Source organism: Pediculus humanus, genomic scaffold (genome assembly GCF_000006295.1).
Source record: "Pediculus humanus corporis 1103172107855 genomic scaffold, whole genome shotgun sequence".
Taxonomy (NCBI): domain Eukaryota; kingdom Metazoa; phylum Arthropoda; class Insecta; order Psocodea; family Pediculidae; genus Pediculus; species Pediculus humanus.
In genome coordinates this window covers 259,541-284,026 of record NW_002987435.1, presented here as the reverse complement: position 1 = coordinate 284,026, position 24,486 = coordinate 259,541, and the positions used below count along the sequence as shown (strand labels likewise).

General features: G+C 24.9%; 7 protein-coding genes across 7 annotated transcripts in view; 3 read left to right on the top strand and 4 right to left on the bottom strand.

Moving 5' to 3' along the window:
* Phum_PHUM378990 (Guanine nucleotide-binding protein G(O) subunit alpha, putative) overlaps nt 1-610 on the bottom strand; it is a gene marked incomplete at both ends in the record, with an annotated part of 14,395 nt that extends 13,785 nt beyond the window's left edge. Inside the window, one exon of the mRNA XM_002428358.1 lies at nt 493-610. Within this exon, the coding sequence (XP_002428403.1) occupies nt 493-610 (118 nt within the window). The remainder of the gene's footprint in view (nt 1-492) is intronic.
* A 583-nt stretch (nt 611-1,193) lies between these two features.
* Phum_PHUM378980 (Ran-binding protein, putative) lies at nt 1,194-5,398 on the top strand (the record flags this gene model as incomplete). Its single annotated transcript, XM_002428357.1, has 10 exons — nt 1,194-1,386; nt 2,090-2,254; nt 2,393-2,583; nt 2,650-2,834; nt 3,161-3,273; nt 4,068-4,219; nt 4,297-4,684; nt 4,822-4,970; nt 5,057-5,168; nt 5,268-5,398. 10 exons carry the CDS (start codon nt 1,194-1,196, stop codon nt 5,396-5,398), a joined length of 1,779 nt encoding a protein of 592 aa, XP_002428402.1.
* Nucleotides 5,399-6,702: 1,304 nt separating this feature from the next.
* Nucleotides 6,703-8,103, bottom strand: Phum_PHUM378970 (SAP30-binding protein, putative; the record flags this gene model as incomplete). The annotated part of the gene is made up of 2 exons (XM_002428356.1): nt 6,703-6,771; nt 7,315-8,103. 2 exons carry the CDS (start codon nt 8,101-8,103, stop codon nt 6,703-6,705), a joined length of 858 nt encoding a protein of 285 aa, XP_002428401.1.
* A 319-nt stretch (nt 8,104-8,422) lies between these two features.
* Nucleotides 8,423-10,712, top strand: Phum_PHUM378960 (minor histocompatibility antigen H13, putative; the record flags this gene model as incomplete). The annotated part of the gene is made up of 6 exons (XM_002428355.1): nt 8,423-8,594; nt 8,707-8,801; nt 9,311-9,393; nt 9,477-9,651; nt 10,079-10,262; nt 10,342-10,712. 6 exons carry the CDS (start codon nt 8,423-8,425, stop codon nt 10,710-10,712), a joined length of 1,080 nt encoding a protein of 359 aa, XP_002428400.1.
* A 1,133-nt stretch (nt 10,713-11,845) lies between these two features.
* On the bottom strand, nt 11,846-13,832 carry Phum_PHUM378950 (Splicing factor, putative; the record flags this gene model as incomplete). The annotated part of the gene is made up of 6 exons (XM_002428354.1): nt 11,846-11,943; nt 12,020-12,194; nt 12,284-12,472; nt 12,822-13,095; nt 13,273-13,490; nt 13,578-13,832. The coding sequence occupies 6 exons, from the start codon at nt 13,830-13,832 to the stop codon at nt 11,846-11,848; spliced, it is 1,209 nt and encodes a 402-aa protein (XP_002428399.1).
* Nucleotides 13,833-15,279: 1,447 nt separating this feature from the next.
* Phum_PHUM378940 (ubiquitin-conjugating enzyme E2-32 kDa complementing, putative) lies at nt 15,280-17,116 on the bottom strand (the record flags this gene model as incomplete). The annotated part of the gene is made up of 4 exons (XM_002428353.1): nt 15,280-15,729; nt 16,070-16,156; nt 16,497-16,526; nt 16,943-17,116. 4 exons carry the CDS (start codon nt 17,114-17,116, stop codon nt 15,280-15,282), a joined length of 741 nt encoding a protein of 246 aa, XP_002428398.1.
* Nucleotides 17,117-20,611: 3,495 nt separating this feature from the next.
* Nucleotides 20,612-24,486, top strand: part of Phum_PHUM378730 (uncharacterized protein) — a gene marked incomplete at both ends in the record, with an annotated part of 16,110 nt that continues 12,235 nt past the window's right edge. Inside the window, 3 exons of the mRNA XM_002428352.1 lie at nt 20,612-21,642; nt 22,335-22,580; nt 22,930-24,454. Of these exons, the coding sequence (XP_002428397.1) occupies nt 20,612-21,642; nt 22,335-22,580; nt 22,930-24,454 (2,802 nt within the window). The remainder of the gene's footprint in view (nt 21,643-22,334; nt 22,581-22,929; nt 24,455-24,486) is intronic.

The window sequence follows — 24,486 nt, the reverse complement described above, 5'->3', positions numbered from 1 at the left end:
TCGTAAACAGTTATAAAGAATTTTTCTCATAATAATAAAAGTTTTTTAAAACCTTTTTTTTTTGTTTTTTTTTTTACATGAAATAGTAAAATTACTTGAAAGATAAAAAGTAAAAAATGAAACGAATAAAAAAAAATTATTGTCAGGAGAAATTATGAAATCGAAACATTTTTAAAAGAAGAAGCCTTTATCAAAATGTAGATTGCAAAAGTATATTTTATATTTTTGCATAAAGAAATTATACCATTATTTACACTGACATCTGACTAATGGTCGATTACAAAATAATTACATCTCTTGCATTCGCTGTTATATTCATAATAAAAAATTGTATTTTTATCATTTTAAAAAAATTCAATATTTTTATAATTATAAAAAAGGGAATTTAAAATACAGAAAAGCTTTTCTTAGTGCAAGTAATTTTATGTGCATTTGATTTTATTCATTAAATAATTCGTTAAGCATTCAAGTTATTTTGTTATAAAAACTTACCTAGTAGTAACAGTTTAATGTCTTTAGCTGCTTGAATACCGTCTTCTTTTAGGTTTTTTTCAATTTGCTTACTCCGAGCCAGCGCAGCCCGCTCCTCTGCAGACATTGCACATCCCATCCCGGAGATAGAAAATGAAAACCCGTAGCTCGGCGTTATGAATTAAACTCCAGGACAAATAAATTATGAAATAAAGTTTAATATCGTTTGAAGATAACTTGGTCTTATTAAAAATAAGTAAACTATAAATTTTTTACAATGTTGAACATTTGGTGAAAATAACTATTTAGCCAATTTGATAAAAGCATAATCTAAATTCTCAGAGAGAACCGGCTACTATTCCTCAACAAAAAAACTCACTTTACAGCAAAAATTAACTGTCAAAATCATTCACAATTAAATACGATTGTAATTATATGATATTTTGTGATTTAAAAAATTTACACTAATAAATTAACATTTTACACACTCAACCGGACCAGCCCTTCCCATAAATTCGTCACCGCCATAAAACATTAGCACAATCTAAAGTAAAACGCGTTCGAACGCACACTGCTTACTAAAAATGTGTGAGAAAAAAGTTAACTAAACGACAAAAAACGTTTAATTTTTTTTTTGTATAAGCGAAGTTAAGAAAGGAATTTTATTGAATGAAGTTGGCTGCACTGTCAACAACACTTCGTCATTTGAGATACAGTTAAAAATGGCCGCCATCAGCAATGGCCGTAATTCAAGTGACATTCACAATTCAATTCATTGTGTCGAAATAGATCGTTTAAAGTTTTTATATCCCATGGTAAATGAAGATGAAACTCCACTTCCGCGATCATGGAGCCCTAAAGACAAATATAACTACATTGGACTGTCTCAGAACAATTTGAGAGTACATTATAAAGGTAAAATTTAATAAGTCCTTTTATATAATATTCTTTAATTATTTTTAAGAGTGGAAGAAAATTAATTATAAGAAATTTTCCTGAAATTAAATTAATTTCTAAAAAATTTCTTGAATATTTTTTCTATTATCTTATATAATAAGAAATTATATGTGTGCATATATTTGAATATAAGATTTCTTTTTTTCGACTTAAACAAAGAGAAATGATATTAATGGCGAAATTAGTAGTTAAAATTAATTTTTAAATACATTAATAAATTTTTTAATGATTTTATGCATAAGAGTGTTGCTATTGAAAAAAATTTATATTTATGAACTTATAAGCAATTTTTTAAAAATTATATTTGAATTCTTTAAACAGTTTATTAAATTATCAAAATTAAAATTTTGATAGACACTTTCAATGTATCAAGATATTTCAAAGTAAACTTTCAATTTAAAAAATTTTTTTTTAGAAGCATCATTTGATTAAATTTATTATGTAGTGAAATTCTTTTTCCTGCATTTTAAGAATAAAATCAATGTGTTTTAACTTGAGGAATAAAATTTGAAATACTGTTTTATAACTTTAAAAAAAATTTTTTTTTTTAATCGTTAATTATAATTTAACAAAATAGAGATTCATTATTCCAAAATTTTTAATTATTTCATGAAGTAAAGTGCTCTTCATAATGAATAAATTTTTATTTATTTTTTCATAGGACATGGAAAAACACATAAGGATGCAGCGAGTGTAAGAGCTACTCATCCCATACCACCAGCTTGTGGTCTTTATTATTTTGAAGTCAAAATTGTTAGTAAAGGTAGAGATGGATATATGGGCATTGGTTTGTCAGCTCAAGGAGTTAATATGAACAGATTACCAGGTTTGGCATCACTACTAAATGACAATGCATTAATTATTTCATATTACCTAATTTTATAGTTACAATTTTCTTTTTTAAAGTAAAAATTAAAAACATGTATGTGAATATATTCATTTATTATATTAACTTACTTTTAAGGCTGGGATAAACATTCTTATGGCTATCATGGAGATGATGGTCATTCATTTTGTTCATCTGGAACTGGTCAACCATACGGACCTACATTCACCACTGGTGATGTAATAGGATGTGGTGTTAATTTAATTGATAACACTTGTTTTTACACTAAAAATGGTCATAACCTAGGAGTGGCATTTACAGATTTACCTGTAAGTTGCATAAATTATTAAATAGAAAGAGAAAAAATTATTTGATTAATGCTTTTACTTTTCAAGCCTAATCTTTATCCCACTGTTGGTCTTCAAACTCCTGGGGAAGTTGTAGATGCCAATTTTGGACAAGAGCCTTTTATGTTTGATATTGAGGATATGATGCGGGAACTTCGTGCTAGAACCAGGCTTACTATTGAAGATTTTCCTGTGTCTGAAGTACATGGAGAATGGCAGGCTATAATTCATAAGTAATAACAAACATTATTATTTTAAATTACTATTTATGCATTGTTGGAATTTATATTTAAAATAGTAAATTTCAACAGAAAAAAAAAAAAAATCATTTATATGGTATAAGGCAAAGTTTATTGCATATTTAATTCTTTAATTCAGTTTTTAATTTGATATTTTGCTGTGGGTCAATATATTTTAAGTAATGTTTTTATTAAATTTGAAAGTAAAAAAAAAAAAACAATGAATTCAAAAAAAATTATTCTGACATTTATTTAAAGCACTAATTAAAAATGTTATTGAAGTTTTTATCTATACATTAATAAAAATTATTTATTTTAAGAATGATATCAACATATTTAGTACATCATGGTTATTGTGCTACTGCAGAAGCTTTTGCTCATAGTACAGGACAAGTTTTTAATGAAGAATTAGCTTCTATAAAAAGTCGACAGCGTAAGTATTAAATATTTTTATTAATTTGTTATTCAATTTATTTAGTTTATTTTTGGTTAGTGCTACAACCTGCCTTACAATTTCCCATAATTACTTATTTCTTAATTCATTTAAAAAAATTTTTTTGGAAGAATATTTGCAATTAATGAGAAATATAGGTTTTTTTATTATTATTATTAATTACTGATTCTCAAATATTATTAACAATGTAAAAAGATTGAGTATTTTTTCAATAAATATAAGGTATAATTTGCAACAGGTTTGGGTAAAGAGTTGTTTTTCATCAAGTGCATAATATTAAATTTTAATATTGTCAAAAATTAAATTTGTTGTGTAGTTATTTTTTTTCGGGATGTGAGTTTATAAGTACCCGTATTGAATTGACAAAAAATTAAAAAGAAAAATAATTTGACCAATTTTCAATTCCTAATACTTGGAGTAGTGCATTTTAGAAGGATTTGAAAATAAGCCAAATGTAAAAAGGACATTTTTAAAAAATTATATTATTTAGAAAAAAAAAAAAGGTTGTGAATAAGGTATCAACTTTGAGAAAAGTGTCATGGAGAACAAAGAAGGAGGTATTAAAGGTAATTATTTGTTAAAATATCGGTATTTTGAGGAAATATATTTTTTCCTTATTATTAAGGTTTAGTACACGAGATTTACAATAGCATCTTTCACTTTATATTCTTGCATCCCAAAAAAATGACGCTATAATTAAAATAAAAAATTTTCTTATAAAATTTTTAATTTTTTCTAAAATTACTTTTTAATGTTTTGTTTTGATGTTTCAGGGATTTTGAAATTAGTTCTCGCTGGCAGAATGGGAGAAGCTATTGAAACAACATTTCGCCTTTATCCAGGTTTATTAGAGCATAATCAAAATTTGCTGTTTCAATTGAAATGTCGACAATTTGTTGAAATGATAAACGGAACCGATTCAGAAGTAAATATACAGAAAAAATGGCATTAAATTATTATTTACATTTATAATGGTTATTTTGGATATGAAAAAATTTATAGGTTTGCCCTAATCGTTTAAATCGGGGACACGGAAATTTTTCCCCCTCACACACATCAAATACTCCTTCTCGGCCTGCCAGCCCTATTCAAACTTCTGTAATTCAGTCAACTAAAACCTTTAATGGTAATAAAGCAAGAAATCGTAGACTTTCAACGGAACAACTTAATCAACAAAATAATTTTTCTGTAAATGGCAATTCCGCCGTTGATACTGTGATTCGAACTAACGCTTACGAAGAAAACGACATCGATATGGATAACACAAATGTTACTGAAAGGTCAAGTCATTATAATACCAAAGTATTATCTCCAGAAACACAAAACGGTGTTCAAAATGGTTCCAACCATCATTTTGAATGGGAAGATGTTAAAGAAACTGAAGATATGGGTGAGCTAGAAATATTAAACATAATTAAAACAAGGGATTAACACAATATGGACGATATTGAATAAGAGTGTCCGTCGCGCACTTTAAAAATAATATAATTATAAAATTTATAAAAAAAATTACTTTTTTTATTGTAGACGTTGATTCTTCTAATAAAAGGCAAGTATGTGGTGGTAGTAAACCGGGAATTGAGCGCATGTTAGAATTTGGTAGAGAATTGTACAATATGAGTGTAAGGCTCGGTCAGGAGCAGGGAAAAGATGAAAACAATAAGAAAATGCTTCAGGTAAAATAATATATAAATATATTTAATTTGATGGATACTAATACATACATACGTACTAAGCACTTAATTACTGTTTTTATAATTAGGATGCCTTCAGTTTATTAGCTTACTCAAATCCTTGGAATAGTCCAGTAGGATGGCAATTAGAACCTTTGCAAAGGGAAACAGTGTGTTCTTCACTTAATTCTGCTATTTTGGGTAATAATATATCTTACGACTTTAAATATTTTCAAGTAGAAATTATAAATACCCTATTTAATATTATTTTATGGTAAAATTAATTTTATTTAAATACAGAATCCAGTCAGTTGCCTCGTCGACCGCCATTAGAAGTTGCTTTGGCCCATGCTCGTGAGCTTATTCTTTTAATGTCTCGCTCTGGATTAGGATCTTGTGCCTTTTCCAATGTTGACGAAATTCTTCACTGACTGAAAAATATTAATAAGTTACTGATCTCACAAAACATGTTGAGAAACGTCTCTTATCTGTAACTAAAATTATTTAATGTACTTTTTTAATTTGATCGATATTTTGATTTTAGCTAACCATCATAACCTAAAAAATTAGTATAACTTTATACCCAAATTTAATTTTAAAAAAGTTTGTAACTTTGTGTGACTCAATTTATAATGTCTATAATAGTAAAGGAATCTGCAATTGTTCATACGTTTTATTCAGTACTTCATCCTTTTTTTTTTTTTTTTTTATTCTGAGTGTTTATCATTAAAAGTAATAAATTAATGTAATTTTACAATTATTAAATTCTTTTCATGTTCATTGTTTTTTTTTTTCTAAATAAAAATAATGAAAACGATAAAAGTGCTATTAAAATTAATTAAAAAAAAAAAAAAAAAAGACAAAGTACTTTATTTAAATTGTACATATTTTAAACGATTAATTCAAAAGTTAGCGAAAATTAAAATTTTTAAACAAATTTTTTTTTTGAGCACATTTTATTAGCTTTTTCTTTTCCGATCAACTTTAAGAATAATAAAAATACTTTTTTTTTTTTTTTTAAATAAAAAATTTTTTATTTGTTAATATATTGACTAAACATAAAATTATTTTCTAATATAATCAAATGATACTTATGTATGAAATTAGTGGAAATTACGAAAAAATTATTTAATTAAATTTAAAAATTAATACTTAGGATTCAAATATTTTAACAGACGCAATAATATTCACCACAATAATTTTTTTTAAAAAAAATATTATACTATGTAAATATAGATAAATTTATACATGTTTAAATTATATTTTAATATAATACATAACTTTTTTTATACATAATCCATCATAATGATGATCAATTTCAATTTAAATTTACATTAGGCAAATTTTTGTATTGTAATAAAAAAGTATTCAAATAATATTTGAATCGATGTATGGCAGTTTTGATTAATATGAATTTATTTAAAAGACCACACAGCATTTGCCTGCCATAAAAATAAATATGAATACTAATAATTTTTTTTAAGAAATGAAGGTTTCGAAATAAAATAATAACAAAGATTCGATACAGAATTTCAATTAATACTAAAAAGTATTAAAGAATTAAAAAAAAAAAAAAAAAAAGAAAGAAAGTTGAGTAGCACTTTGTTTTACTTAATAATTTTGTGGATTGAATTTGCTATTTTTATTCCTAGTTTCCATTCCTCTAATTTTTCATCGAATGATTTTACTGATTTGGTTGAAGCCCAACATTGAACTCATATTGACAGCATTTATTTCACTTTTGAATGTGAAGAGTCGAATTTGTGCACACCAATCCAATCAAATGCTTTTTCAAGGAATACACCTTAAACAAATGAAAAAGGGTTGACTGTATTTGTTCTTGAATTTATTTTAGTGATAAATTTTTTATAAATAAACTTTTTAGTTAAAATAGCTAAACACTTTGATAAATGTTTGAATAACATAGATAAAAAATGAAAATTAATGTTGTAAGAATTTAAGACATTACTTTTAACTGTTGTTTTTCAGACAATGTAAAGATGTATGTTTTTTGAAGACTACTACATAAATTATTTTTGTATTTTTTTTTTTTTTAAAAAAAATATATCTATATATTATTATATTTTATTTGCTAAAAAATTAATTACTATATTGTGTTTTATTATAAATTATATAAATATTATAAATTAAAGTATTAAAAAACTTATTAGCAAATAGATACAAAGGTCTGAGATAATTCATTAATAAAAGTACTATAATGTCTTAATATAAATCAAAAAGTAAATTTCCATTGCGGAACATGTCTCATTAAAATAATTTTATAAAAATTTAATAAAATTTCTTACATTCTAGGTTTCTTCGGCAGAGAACCAAATGCTGAAATTACAGTTCCCTTAGTTCCAGTAACATTTGTGGTTAACGATGGCTGTAATAACCCAGCAGGACCAATCAAACCAAGAGTTACACTTCCTGCTGCAGAAGCACCAACTTGATCCCATTTAGATTTTCTTTTCCTTATTTCTTCATCATTTAATGAATTGGATTTTTTAGTACCAGATATAAATTCTACCTTAGTTCGTTCTTTTTTTTCTTTTTCTCTTTTATCCATTTCAATTTTTTGAGTTTTAGCCAACTCTTCGTAAAATGATTCCTTTCCCCATTTTAAGGGATCATAAACATTAGCAGGATAATTTGTGCCTAATTCATTCAGTCCACAAAACTGTATTAATTTCTCATAAATGCTTGGATTTCTGAAATCTTTTCTACTTTGTATCATATTGTTCATATCTAAACCATTTTCTATTTTCTCATGGAGTTTTAATACTTTTTCAATTAAATGAGGAGAACATTTTCCCGAAGGTTCAGGAGGTAATTCCATACCATCAAAAAAATTTTCATGATGTTCAGATTCTGAATCTTCAACTTCGTTTTTATAATAAAAATATTCGCCTTCTTCATCGGAGATGACATTGTCATCGTGATATGATACTAGCTTAGTGACTTTGCTCGATACTTCCAACTGAGAATTTTGTATAATGTTTGGTTGTAAACTATTTTCTTTTTCTTTTTCATCTGGACAATTTTTGTCTTCAGTAAAAGGAGATGCATCTTTTTCGTCTTCTGGTTCAGAATCTGTGTATGTAGCGGTCAAAGATGCTAATGCATGAGTGGACATTTTACACTAAACTTTAGAAAAATGAACAAATAATTAATATAAAAGTTTGAATTTTTAATAAATTTTTCATATAATAAAATTATATAACTTTAAAAAATTTTAAATTAATAACGAGTTAAGTGCTTTTTTCTGTCAAATGATAACAAGCATAATGTAAGAAAATTATTTAATGCCACTTTGTCTACGTTTTATAAAGAAATTTGGCATCGTTGCATTATATTGTTGTCGGCAGTATTGCCCTAAATGTGCATTACTAAATTGCTAGTGTATAACGCCTAAGAAAATCAGCACACTTCATTGAATTATTACGACGTTAAATATGACTGATGCAATTAAAGATAATATTTCAGATGCTATAAATAATGGTACCACTAAACCACCATCAAGCCCCGAGGGAGTAGCTGTAGCATATGGGAGTTTAGTTATAATGGCACTTCTTCCAATTTTTTTGGGTTCTCTTAGATCTGTAAAACATAAAGATGAGCAAAATAGTGAGGTATGCATTATTAAGTACATATTTATATAATATTATGGTCACTTTGGCTTCAAAATATAATTTGTTATAAAATTAAATTTTAAAACCTATAATTATATTACAGAAAGAAGGATCACAAAAAAGAGAAATGTCAAATAAAGAAGCAGCTATTTTTCCTTTGATTGCTAGTGCTACTCTAGTGGGTCTTTACATTGGTTTCCAGGTAATTATACTGCATACATAAATTTTAGAAAATATTGATATATAAATGTAAATCAAGTTATTAAATTTTTCTTATTATTCTGCTAAAAGCAATATTGATGGTTTTTATTCGATAATTAAAACTATAGAGTAAAATTTATAGGATACTTTAATGTTAAAGTACATTATTATTTTTTACTTTAATACAATTTAGTTACATTAAAAATTTAGTTATAAGTTATCATATTTAGTATTGTAACAAGCGTTTATGATAGAAAAAACTTTTAAGGAGATTGTTAAATTTTTTTATAATTTTTAAGGCAGTTCCTTAATTTTCAACTATAAACTTAATAGTAATGCTATTAAATTACCAATGCATCTCTATTTAGACTGCTAATGAAAATCCATTTTTTTTTTGAAATTATTATTTTACAGAAATTTAAAAATTAATAACAATATGTTTGAGTATCAACCAAGGTTGTAGCAAAGTGTTGAGAAATAATTTTTAAAACATTTTTATATTATTTTCAGATATTTTCCAAAGAATATATAAATCTCTTACTGACATTTTATTTTTTTTGCTTAGGAGTTCTAGCTTTATGTCATTTAGTAAGGTAAAATTTTTTTTTTTTAAGTTATGGTATTTATAAAATTTCTTAAGTTTAATGAATTCCTATGTTTTTTTTTTTTTTTCCAGTCCTATAATAACAAAATTGTTTTCAAGCACAATCCCTAACAGGGCATTTCATATTCATTTTACCCAGAGTGGTCCTCAAGAATCTGAAGATATAATAAATTATCATTTTACATCTTATGATGTTGTATGTCTACTGTGTTGCACTTTGTTCGGTGCATGGTATCTTATCAAAAAGGTTTGTTATTATTAAAAAAAAAAAAGAAAAACACTATTTGATTTATGTGAGGTCTTACACAAGGTGGATTTGTTTAAAAGATATTATATTTTTAAAAAGAAACTTGACTTGAAATTAATATTGTTAAAAAAATTTATTTCACAAAGTCTTAGCAAAATTTTTTTTTTTTACAACATATTTGATTTTACATAGTTTAAGGTAAAAAAAAAAAAAAGTAAATATTTGTTTTGTTGGTTAATTTTTCAAATGAATAAACTTTTTCATTTTAAAATAACAAACTTTTATGTTAACAAAATGTAATTTTAAATTAAAATTTTATTCATATTGTTTTTTAATTTGTAAAATGTTTTAAAATTTTAAAATGATAAAGCTGTACTAATTTTTAGTAAGTTAAAAAAATTAAATTTTAAATATTATACATTTTCAGCATTGGATTGCTAACAATTTATTCGGAATTGCCTTTGCTACCAATGGAGTAGAGCTTTTACACTTGAATAATGTTGTAACAGGTTGCATTTTGTTGTGTGGATTATTTGTTTATGATATTTTTTGGGTATTTGGAACTAATGTAATGGTGACTGTTGCCAAATCTTTTGAAGCTCCTATTAAATGTAAGCAGAAAATTCAAATTAAAAATTTATATCTATTAATTTCAAAATATAATATAATTTTTTTCTTTTTTCATTTTAGTGGTTTTCCCTCAAGATTTATTAGAAAAAGGTTTGGGGGCCAATAATTTTGCAATGTTAGGATTGGGTGATATTGTAATTCCTGGAATTTTCATTGCTCTCCTTCTAAGATTTGATAATAGTTTAAAGAGAAATTCTAAAACATATTTTTACGCCACTTCTATTGCTTATATTTGTGGTCTTTTGGCTACAATATTTGTAATGCATGTTTTTAAACGTGCACAACCAGCTTTGTTGTATTTGGTTCCTGCTTGTCTTGGAACTCCTATTCTTTTAGCCATTTTGAAGGGAGATTTAAAAACTATGCTAAGGTTAGTAAATATGAAAATAATAAATTTTCCAAAAAGTATTACTTTTATATTTATTTTGTGAAAGTTGTAATTTTTTTTTTTTTTTTTTTTTTTTTTTTTAGGTATGAAGAAAATAAAAACTCTAATAATGAAAATAAAGTAGAAGAGAATAAAAAAGAAATAAAAAAAAAGAAATAATAAAAATAAATTAAATAAATTATTATTTAAAAAAAAAAACTGTACGTTAAAAATATCAGTAGAAGTACAAAAAAATAATATTTATCAAAAGAAAACGTAAAATTTAGTAATTTTTTTTTTTTTTTTATAACTTTAAAAAAAAAAAAAAAAAAAAACTTATCAAAAAGTATTAAAAAATTTTGGTAAAATGTATTTTAAAAATAACTTAAAAAAAAAAAAAAATTATACTTACGAATCATAATGAATTTTAAAAAATCTTTAACAAAGTAGTAATATATATATATATATTGGCTGAGAAAAGGTGGTATTGTTAAATGATTTTAAAAAATTTTTATTCAAATTACATTTATTTTTAATTTTTTTTCAGTGTACGCGTACAGTAATATATGTGCATTTATAAAAGACAACTATTAATGTGTTTCTTTTTTTATTTAGTTAATAGTAAACATAATATAAAAAATATAATATATTATATAAAACAATTTTAAATCGATACAGTATAAATAAATGGGGTGTAATTTTAGAAATTTTTTGAAAATTTTAGTATTTGATTGAATTCCTTAACTTCACAAGATATTTTATTGTTAAATCACAGTTTAATTGCAACAAAAAAAAAATCAATTGAATTTCCAAAATTAGTTTTTTGATAATTTTTTTTTTTTTTATGTTTAAATAGAGAGCTTTTATCTCTAATTTTATTTACATAAAAATCAAAATTTTCTGAAACAGTTTCAGTAAGTTGACGAGATTTAATGTTTTTTATCTTCAGAATTTCTATTACATATAGTTCTCTTTTCGTTTTACAATAAAATTATTTAGGAAATAATTTGATTTGACTAAGTGTCCGCTGGGGGTAAACCTTCAACATGGATGCCATGGGGGAGCCAAAGGTAGCCAAGTTGATACGAAAGAGGAAAAAATTGGCGGGAAATCTTGTAAATTTTAAAAAAAGTAAATAAAGGTGAACTTAAGGCATTTTTTTAAAAATAAATTATATATTTTCTAATAATAATATGTCTAATCTAACAATTCCAAATTATTAAATTTTTCCCAAACGTAAAATCCAGCCTTTACTTGTCGACCACCAAAAAATCGTCCATTTAAATCAACCACAGCTAAAAAAAAGCTTTTATTGTTATAATACAGATTTTTTATAGAAAGATTTTTTTTTTTTTTAAATAATAAACACACCTTTAATAGCAGATTCAATACGTTTAAACTCGACAAATATACGAATAGCTTCATCCTGGGGAGCATCTGGCATTTCAAAAATTAAAACTTTAATTACTTCTCCATATTTAGTGTTGCATTCATCTTTGACTTCAGGTTCTAAATCATCATCTACTTCTCCAGGCCCAACCATGTTCTACATTGAAAATATGTTTAATTTTTTTAAAATTTTACTTAAACAAACAAAAAATTTCAAAAATAAAATTAACAATAAAAATTAAATACTCTTAATAGAACCACTTTTGAAGGGAATTTCATTATTTCAGTAATGCTAGGTTCTGTTTTGGAAAGTGTGAAGTTATTTGAAGCTGGAGGAGAATCAACTCTCATCGGTGGAGTATTTGGGGCAGGTGGAGGCATCATAATATCTTTCTCATGAATTATTCTTCCTCCTCGCTTTGAAGTTTTTTCTACCTTTAATTACAAAATGAAAATAATAATGCAAAAAATGTTTATATGTCATTACAACTGATAATACAAACCTGTAATTAAAATTAAAAAAAAAAATTATTTATTTTTTATATATAAATAATGAAGAAAAAATTTATTCAGTTATGTTTAAATTCTTAATGAATTATTTTAACAAATTATATTTTAATATATTAACAAGTAATATTTTTTGTTTCCTAAATGCAGTTAAACTTTATTTTTTGCAATTTCACATAAAATTAATAAGTTATTTGAGTAAAAATTGACTGTGAAGGGTAAATTTTTCAATACATTTCCCTTCATTAATAAATAAACAATATTGTTTTATTTTTACCTGAAGAGCTAATGACATTCCTTGTTCTTTTTTCCCCAACCCCTGACCTTCCTTAAAACCATATTTGGCCATTATTTTTGCAGCAACAGCACTACCAGCAAATGAAATATTTGGATGTCCTACTTTTGGTGAAGTAGTAGAAATTTCAGATTTTGATTCTTGTAAAGAAGGAGGTGGAGCTATAGCTACACCACCAACCCTGTTTGAACGATCTCTTTCTTCTTCTTCATCATCATCACTGTTTCTTCTACCTGATAATCCACTTTTAATATCTCTGATATAAGACACAGTGATAATATTCTATTTATTAAAATTGTTTCACATTTTCTATTTTTTTTTTTTAAAGTAGAATTATCAACAAATATAAAGAGGCTTCAGAGTTGTTTTTAACTAACAATGCCTTCTAATGAAGCATTTTAAAAATACTTTACATATTAATATAAGTTCAGACCTATCTTTTTTTCCATTTCGATCATCTCTTGCTTTTCTCCTTTTCTCCAATTCTTGAAGTTCTTCTTTTTCCCTTTCTTTGTCTCTTATTTCTCTTAAATCTTTAACAACTTTTTCATAATCATTTGGCCACATGGGATCATATTCATTAACAATATTCCAATCAAAATCTTTATTTGAAGTTAAAGAATGAATTTGAGGAAAAGAAGACTTTGGCTCCTGAAAAAATTTTGCAATATTATAAAATGTAATTACATAAAAAATTTTCAATCGGAAAAAATCGCTAAAACAAAAAAAAAAAAAAACCTTTGGAGGAAGTCTACCGTAATTACTTGAACTAGAACTTGAATTTGAATTTGAATCATCATCATCAAGTTTAGATTTTAAGTCAATAACAGGAGCCAAAACTGTAACCGATTTTCTTATTTGTTCCTTTTTAGGTTGGGTTTGGGCCGCCTTTTTCAGTTGTAACTGAGATTGAAATAATTTTATACCAGACGACCAACCAACTACTTGGTCAGGTTTTTGGTTTACTGGTTCCAAGTCATCGTACAAGGACATTTTAAAATTTTTATTACCACAATTGAAGTTTAATTTTATAGTAAGAAAAAAATTAAAAAAATTTGTTAAATTACAATACAGAAAAGCACGTAAATTTTGGTGTCACATCTTAAAATTACGCATTGCCACTTAAGTAAATAAAATAAGCTTTAAAATAACATGAATATTTGCTGCATTCAATTTAGTCTTGTTGCCATTACAATTGATCAATTTTTCATCGGAATTTAAGCGGTATGACCGTTTTAATATTCTCTGTAATAAGTTCGTAATAAAATAAATTTTTAAACATTAGCTTAATAGGCCATTAAACAACTATATTTTATTATAAAATATTTTTTAATTTAGTTTAATTCTCACTAAATTTATAAGCGTGATAAATTTTGTAATTCAAATTAGGAAATGTAAATTTAAAAATAAAAATTATAAAGCATTAATTACAAAAAAAAAAAAATTGAATTTTAATTTTTTTTTTCTCCATAAATATGCTTTTATTATATATTTTTATTATTATTTTATAAATTAATAATAATTGAAACGTGTATTCCATTTTTTCCGCTAGGTTTCTTATTTAAAAGAAAGAAATTGAAATTTTTTTTATGTCTTCTTTGCAAAAAAAAATTCAAATTCCCTTTGTATTAAAAATGAGTTATTCAAAATTTACAATTTAAAAATTTTTAATTAAAAAATTAATAAAAATACTAAAATACATTTATTAAATCAAAAGCAAATTAAAAGTAATTTTTTATCTTTATTCAATGTACAAAAGTTAATTCACTTACAACAATTGATTATTCTTAAAAGTATATAGTCACTTCACAATTAGATTTACTTTACAAAATTATTTAATGCTGCATGATGGTCAAACTAATATTTACTATTTTTTTATTTATATGTGTATATCATTAAAAAAAATTTTTAGAAGTCAGACAATTCAGAATTCATACTCTACCCATTTACAAAAAAAAAAAAAACAAAAAATCAATAAAATAAAGTATAAAAAATAATTTTATACAAAATTTTATATTGTAGTATTTAAATAAGTATGAGTAAAATTACAAAAATTAAAAATTTTAATAATTTATTCTTGATTTAATTTAGTAAAATGTATGCTGTAATATTTGTTTATGTCAGTAATGTTTATAAGATGCCAGTATTGTTTTGCATAAATAAAAAAACAATTATTGTTTATTAATTTAAAAACTTAAACTAAAAAAAGTTTTTTTTTTTTATTGAAAAATGTGAATATTAATTAGTAAAATTAATAATCTTCAATTAGATTCTAACCTATATGAAAATTAATAATATATAACCAAATAAAAAACAATTTTTTATCTTCAATATTTCAGAAGAGTTTAAAATTATATGAAAAAAATTAAATAAACTAATTTTTTGAGTTTTAAAAAATTATAAAAAAAAAAAAAAAAAAAAAAAAAAGAATAAACTGTAATCACGATTCTCCATTTCCACTATCATCTCCATCCTCATAATCATCATCTTCAGAGTCTAAATCTTCATCTAAATCATAATCATCAACATAAAAATCAGTCATATCCACATTATTTTCTGCAGGTTTTACTTTGGTTTTTATACAATAATCTTCAAGAGTTAAAGGAACTACTACTCCATCTTTTTCTGCTTCTAATCTTGCTGCAGATACTTGTTTTCGAATAATATTTTCATATTCCTTATCCTTTCCCTTTGATTCCCTCCATCTTCTATACATTACAGAGGCATCTACATTAGCAGGACTAAAAGTATTGGGTTCATTTAATAATGAGATCACCGACAACAGAATAGTCCGAACATTTTGAGTAGGATTCCATCTTTCGCAAGGTAATTCACCACTCTGTGGGTCATCCACTGGAGGATGGAGTATTGAGATGCATAAATCTCCATTCTACAATAAAAAATAGACAATAACTTTAATTAAAATTAGAACTATAACAAACACAAAAATTATTGAATTAAAAGTAAATCAAACACTGATCTGATTTATAAAACAAAAATTTTAAAAATAATTCATCTTTCTAAATTGTTTTAATGCTATAATAAAAATTTAGTATTGATTTAGTTTCTTATGATTTCTTACGATTACTCTCTGCACATCAACATTTATGAGTACAATAATAATTCCAATAAAAAAGGTATTAAAAAGTAATTAAAGTATGGTTTTAAAACTTTTTTGAAATGTTATTATTTAAGACATTTAATAAATTAATTAAATTTTTAAAACTAACCTCATAAACATTTGGATGCCAAACTTTAGTAAGAAATCTAAGTTGTGGTGGTGAGTATGGATAATCCGATGGAAATTTTACATGAGCCTAGAAAAATTAATATTCAAAAAAAACAATTATTAGTTAAAATATATTAATTTATTTTTTCTTATTCTATTTGTACATTTTATTGTTTTATTTAAACTTTAACAATAATATTATTTATTTCAACAGATTGAAATAAACAATCTTAGTGACTATTCACTAGTTTGACCTAATAATTTCTATGTTAGTAAATCATATATAAAAATTAAATTTTTAAAAAATAAATTGTGGAAAAAAAATTAATTAGTAAAATAGATCAGAATCATTTATATTGAAAACTTGGTTCATAAAGTATATAATCGGAATTGTTATTTTTGTTTATTAAATTAACATTTTATTTAACCATATTTAATAAGGCTAATTTAAAGGGTAACTTCTTATTAATTTTTACATAATTAGGAATTGTTGTTAACTGTGTGTGTTTATATAATAAATTGTAAAGAATTATAATATTAGTGATTATATAAGTAAAGAGTTAGATTATTAAGTTAACACAAGTAAACAAGTTCCCTTTATTTGTTTTAAATAAAATTTAAAAATTTTCTCATTTTAGGGTAATTCTTAAAAACCTGATAAATTTAAACAGTTAATGTAAATTGTAAAAAATTATTTTAAAATTTCCTTTATTGACAAAGAAATTTGAATCATAAACATTTATTGGAATAATGAGGACAAATGTTAATATGTGTAATAATAATAATTGCTTGACAGCATATTTTGATCATATACAATTTTTAAAAAGTAAAATTTATTCATTATTATTTCTACAATTGTCTATATGAATATTACCTTAAAATATCCTCCTTGATATAAAGTATCTGGCGGACCAAATATTGCTACTTCCCATTCAAACAAATTTTCGTCGTTTACTAATTTTACCCTAAAGCCTTCAACAGGTTCCTCTTGCAAACTTTTATATTCTAAAGCTAGAGCTCTCAAAGCACTACTTGATGGCTGAGCCATTTTAAAAGTTTGATAAATAGATAAACAAAATGTCTGCCTTTGTATGGCGTAGGAAAGAACTCTTTACAACTTTAAACAAAATATATACTAAATATAAATTTAAGAGCAAAATTTTTACATAAAAAAAGATACTCAAAAATTAAAAACAATTTTATACATATTCATACCAATAAAAAATTAATTTTTTTTCGAATTTAATAACTGTACTAAGATACAGCTGATTATAAACACAAAATCATCATAAGTTTTATCGCTATTGATTAGAACATGTAAAAATGATTGGAAGTGACGTCATTTTGTTTTAGTGAAAGATTTAATTTTTGCTTTGGTTCATAAGTTCCGTTAACAAAAAATAAATAAGTGCAAAATTTTGCTTAATTCTAAAAATTAAGACTTACGAATTTCTTCTATTGTCAAATTTTTCATATTTATTATTGAAAATGTTTTTAATCTTTGTTCTAAATTCTTAAAAATTTGTCATAATTTTGTAATTTCAATTACAAATTACATTCTTGTTTAAAACAATCATTTTTAAATTTTATTTCAATTTTTTTGTAATAGGCTTGGATTCATATTTATAAAACATGCACAAATTATAACAGTTTTGGATTCATTAATTTACACGAATAGAAACATTTTTAATTGTCTTTATTGATAATATTCGATTTTAAAATTACCACTATTTCGGTTATTTTAAAAAAATTAAAAATATTTGGTCGCATTTTACAAATAAAACTAATTATACATAAAATACATGTAACAGATGTAAATATTTATTTTAGCTTTTATTTTACTCAGATATTTAAAATATAAATGTTTTCATTCAAACATTGTAAAAAATTTCGATAGTATATTATATTTTAAAATATATAAATATAAAATAAATCAAGCATTGGTTAAAAAATTTAAAATAATTTTAAGGTTTATTATATTATGACATAAAATTAACATAAGTGTAGAAATAAATACTTGCTTGTAAAATTTATTTTATAATTTTTTGATATTATAAGGTCATTATAAACATACCAGTATATTTCATTTTTTTAAATTAATATTTTTGATATAGAAAAACACTTATAATAACAGAGAATATATATTATGGATATCTCTAAAAATTTTTCAATGAAGGTTCCGGTCCTTAAATCTTACATTTGCCTGTTAAATAAAACCTAAAGTACTCCATTTTTAAAATAAATTTAAATATTATTATAACAATCAAACTATTTATAAGAAATTTTAATTTTTGTACGTTGTTTTGTGCATGATACCAATAAGTAACCATAGAGACTGATTATAAATCACAAGATAAAAAATTTTTTATTAAATAGTTTTGGTTTTTGTGTGCATAAAATAATGTATTATCCATTGTTTTTTATAGTGTGATTTTTAAAGTAAATTTTCTTTTTTTTTTTTTTCTCTCTATAATCAGTGAGCTGCTATTTATTTTAGCAAAAAAAAAAAAAATCAATTATTATTCAATTTTTATTTTATTTGATATTACAAATTTGATTATTATTTTTATTAAATTTATTTTAGTATTTCCGATTTAATGCCTTTTTTTTTTTTTATTAATGATAAAATTAAATTAATATAAATATGGTATAAAAATTATTTTGAAAAACAAACAACAAAATAAGTCTTGGGATTTTTTCTGTCAGTTTGATAAAAAAATAAATGACAAGCAGTTATAATACTATCATAATAGAATTAAATAAAACTTAAAATTTCTAGAAAAGGGAATTTATGTATAAAAATAATGTTTATTAAATTCTATATTTTTTTATTTATAATATTTAATTGCTGCGCGTCAATTGAAATTTTTTTTAAGATATGCTCTGAAATTTAATTTAAAAAATTTTCAGGACTAATTTTTTGCCTTTTGTATTTTATTAAAAAAAATTTTTAAATAACACGAAAATAAAAAAAATATATCATTAGATTCAAGTCAAATTAATAAAAAAATATTTTTGTTTGTGAGAACAAAAATCGTGTGAAAATAATATATAATTTACCATGATAAAAAAATAATAAGACCAAAAACAATGAGCTACGACACGTTTACCATTTTTTTTGTGGTTCCGCAGTAAAATCTTCTGCTTAAGCAGGTGAACAGGTTCACAGAATTAAAATAATTTCTTTTTAAAAAAAAAAAAATTTTATAATAAAATGAACGATTTTTTAAATTTATTTTATTAATAAAAAAAAATTTTAATAAAAATACTGAGAAAGATTTTTAAAAAAATTTAAAAATTATGTAAAATTGAATGCCACGTACAAAATTACTCAATCAAAAATGTTGGAAAAAATGAACCTTTTTTTTTTTTTTTTAGATATTGATTAAAGCTAAACTTAATGACATGATTATAATACAATACGATTACTTTTTATATTTAACTGTAACTTTCCATTAAAGTTTTTTTTTTTTTTATTTCAAATATTTAAAGAGTTAAAGTAAAAAGATATAAAATATTTTGGGAACGACATATTAATGATTACAACTACTCAACTCAACATATCAGACAATTCTTTTAAGACGATGATCATATTGTTCATTTGTAAGAGAACAAAAATAAAGACTTTGGTCAAAATTATAATAATTTAAATTTTTAGCTTAGTCTCAAATAAACGTATGTTATAAAAGATAAAAAAAAATTTTTCTTTATTTTACAAATCATCAAAATACTGAAATTCAATTTCTGATTTTATATAAGTAGCACGACGTTAAATCCAGTTAATTTTAGCCATCTTGTATAATATCTTTTTACATTATATTTAATTGATTCTAAAATCAAATAAGTGATTATTTTGAACTCAAGTAAAATTTACACATTTAGTATCAATAGGAAATAATTCAATGGTTGAACAAGAATAAAATTAAAGAATTTATATCTACTTAAATGTTGCCTTTTAAAGAAAAGTAAGTGAAAAGCCTGTACGGCGGCCTGTAGGTGGGGTCCAACGTAACGTCACTAAGGTAGATGAATCACAAACTGCTTTTAAACTCGCTTTTCGCGTGAGCGAATGACAGTAGGCGCATTATTTAGTCATAAATAAATGTTCCTTTACCATTTCCATAATGACATTATTATTAAAATATATTATAAAATTTTTTATTTTTGATTATTAAAAATTAATATTATTATTATTATTATTTTTCTTTTAAAATAAAATATTTGAATTTCAAACCAAACGGGCACAGAATATTGTAAATTAAATAAATGATTTTAGTTGTTTATTAGTTTTGATAAAGAGAATTAGTGAGTGGGAAAGCCTCAAGGCAACATTGTTGATTGGCTTTAACGACCTTGATTATTTGAAACATGTTTAACTTACCAAACAGTGGTATTAGATAGCAAAAACCCAACATCGCCTCTATAAGTTTTCAGTATTTACCGTGTCATTAAAGAGAAACCATATTGAGCATGATAATACCCGTGCGAATGTTTTAAAATTTAATTATCTATTCTTTATTTTTTTTACAATATTAATTTAATCATGTTATCCGTTCAGAAGCAAACAAATTCAAAAAAACTATCTAGTGAAAAAAAGAATATAACTAGTGCTACTAAGAAAACAGTTAAAAATTCTGAAGTTTCGAGTACCATTAAAAGTATTGTGGGTGAAAGTAATGGAAAATCTTCTGTTTCAAAAGAAATCGGAAAAAGCGTCAATATTAGTAAAAAATTACATCAAAGTGATTTTAGGACGATAACTAAAAGTACTGTCAATAGGGAATTTGCAACATCTTCTACCATTTCAAAAAAAGAATCGAGCGTAAAACAATTTGAATCATTCAATTCGAAGTTGTCTCAAAGAAAAGCACATCAAAATTTTACACATAAATCTGTGGCTATCAATTCCAATTCGAAAGAAAATATCGTTCGAAATGCCACTATAAAAAATAATAATATGGCGTTGATCGAACACGGAAATCAAGAATCCACAATAAGTTTAAGGAATGATTCTAATATTATAGCGAATATTAATGAATTCCGCAGTAATACTTCGGTTTCTTCTAGTTCCATTAATACAAGTGAAAAAATATTTAGTAAAATTAATAGCGTGGCATTAACAGAAGATGATTTTTCTCAAGATGAAAATAATAAGAAAATTGTAGCGACTTTATATCACATAGAACCGATAATTTCTGAACAATCGCTAAACCAGAATGAATCCATACAAGAAACTTTCACGTCTGATATTTCAAAAAGAGAAGTAATTTCAATGAATCAGACTCATCAAGTTTCTTCTCATCGTGAAAATAATGAGCAAATCTTTGTAGTGGACGAAGTTGATGACGTAAGATTTTTTGAGGATCGTCAACAAAATTTATTTTCAAAATCTACGAATGAAGTAACTGCAGTTTCAGAAAAATCTAAAACCTACCTTAGGTTTGATTCAAAAGAGTCCGAAACTCAATCATCAAGTAAATCAAAAAATATATCATCCTCAAAATTAATTGATTCCAAAACGTTTCATACAGGATCTATCAAGGAGCAATGCATTTGCGAAATATGTACTTGCGGGTAAGTTATTTATTCAGTTTTTTAATTTTTTATGAGTCAAAAAATATTGTAGTACAATTATACTTATTTTGAATACTAAAATATCATTCATATCAATCGTTCATTGTAAAATCTTTTCAAACGTAAGTAAATTTTTTAAAAAAATTTTAAAAATAATATTTCAACTTTTTGAAAAAGAAAAAAAAAAAAAAAAAAATTCATAATTACGAGGAATAGATTGGAAAAAGTATTAGGCATAAGTCAAATCAAATTACATTAAATACGTTGAACTCAAGTTAAGTTAAAATCATTAGATTGCGTGCTCAATCGAATAAGCAAGATGAAATGGCAACGGTGTTGCCAACTGAAAACAAAATTACAGCAGTCATAGCAAATTCAATATTGGTCAAGGTTAAAGACAAAATTTAAAATAAATGACGAATATATTACTTATAATGTTATTTTTAATTTTTTCTAATCAATAACATATTATTTTATTCAGTACAAAATAAAATTTAAAAAAAAAAAAAAAAAAAAATGTTTCACTTATTAAAATGATTATATATTATATATATATACGTATATGCATACATACATACATACACGTACATAATTGTGCATTAAAAAAATTTTTTTTTTTGAAAAAAAAAAAAAATAGTATTACTTAAAAATAATGTATTTATTTAACGTTTGAAACCGTTTAATTTTTACAGACGACATAGATGTACTCACAAATTAGAAACTATAGAGTCTCCGTTTAAGGTTGATGAAAATTCTCCTAAAATATTATTGTCATCTCATCAGGAGGACTACAAAGCTTATAATGAAAACGAACTTCAAAGTATAAGGCAAAATTCTCAAAAAATTAATTCAGAATTGGGATTCTATCAAAAAACCGAAAAATCGGATAAATCAATTCAACAGGAAGCGAATACTGACGATTTCATCATACGTTCAGAGTAATTATTATTATCTACCTATAAAAATATTACATAAAAAAAAAGGAACATTTCAATTTTAAACCTCCGTTAAAAATTATTTTCCAATGAAGTTATAATGATAAATAAATTATAGTAATTTATAAAAATTACCCCGAAAAAATAAAATATGATAAAAACGTAAGGCAAAAAAAAAAAAAAATAAAAATAAAAATATAGGGACCATGTGGAAAAAATTTTACAAATATAACTTTAAAAAAGTGAATACAATAATTACTAACGATTTATTAAAATAAAAAATAAAAAATGTACTCCTACATTAAAATTCATTTAAAACTATATTATTAAAAATTTTTACCAATATTTGCAGATTCCACGAAGACTACAAAACAACAAAAAGTCAAAAATCAAAAACTATCTACAAAGAAGATAATTTAAAAATTGAAGGAGAATTAACAGAAAAAGTCAATGTAGAATTCGAACAAGCCGAAAGGCCACTACCAATAAAACACAAAGACAATTTACATACCGAAGGAGACTTCTATGGAACTACTTCATCCAGAAATGATTTCACATTTGAAAAAGTAGAACGAGTCGCAACCATTAGACGTGAGGATAATTTAAGAGTAGAAGGCGAATTTACAAAACGAGTAAATGAGGAATTTATTAGAGGTGAGCGACCATTACCCATTAAACACGAAGATAACTTATATCCCGAAGGAGAATTCGAAAAACGCCTGAAACAAGAATTCGTTCCTGCTGAAAGACCGAAACAGAAGAAACCCGAAGACAATTTGTTCCCAGAAGGAGAATTCGAACGTCGACCAAAAGATGAATTCGTACCAGCTGAACGACCGAAACAGAAGAAACCTAAAGATAATTTACATCCCGAGGGAGAATTCGAACGTCGTCCTAAAGACGAATTCGTACCTGCTGAACGACCGAAACAAAAGAAACCCGAAGACAATTTGTTCCCAGAAGGAGAATTCGAACGTCGTCCTAAAGACAAATTCGTACCTGCTGAACGACCGAAACAAAAGAAACCCGAAGACAACTTGTTCCCAGAAGGAGAATTCGAACGTCGTCCAAAAGACGAATTCGTACCAGCTGAACGACCGAAACAGAAGAAACCAAAAGATAATTTACATCCCGAGGGAGAATTCGAACGTCGTCCTAAAGACGAATTCGTACCTGCTGAACGACCGAAACAAAAGAAACCCGAAGACAATTTGTTCCCAGAAGGAGAATTCGAACGTCGTCCTAAAGACAAATTCGTACCTGCTGAACGACCGAAACAGAAGAAACCCGAAGACAACTTGTTCCCAGAAGGAGAATTCGAACGTCGTCCAAAAGACGAATTCGTACCAGCTGAACGACCGAAACAGAAGAAACCAAAAGATAATTTACATCCCGAGGGAGAATTCGAACGTCGTCCAAAGGACGAATTCGTACCTGCTGAACGACCAAAACCTAAAAAACCTGAAGATAATTTACATACCGAAGGAGACTTCTATGGAAGTACTTCATCGAGAAATGATTTCACATTTGAAAAAGTAGAACGTGTTACAACGATTAGACGGGAGGATAATTTAAGAGTGGAAGGTGAATTCACCAAACGAGTTAATGAAGAATTTATTAGAGGTGAGCGACCATTACCTATAAAACACGAAGATAACTTATATCCCGAAGGAGAATTCGAAAAACGCCCGAAACAGGAATTTACACCAGCTGAACGACCGAAACAGAAGAAACCAAAGGATAATTTGCATCCTGAAGGTGAGTTCGAAAAACGACCGAAAGACGAATTCGTACCTGCTGAACGACCGAAACAGAAGAAACCAAAAGATAATTTACATCCCGAGGGAGAATTCGAAAAGCGTCCGAAGGACGAATTCGTACCTGCTGAACGACCAAAACCTAAAAAACC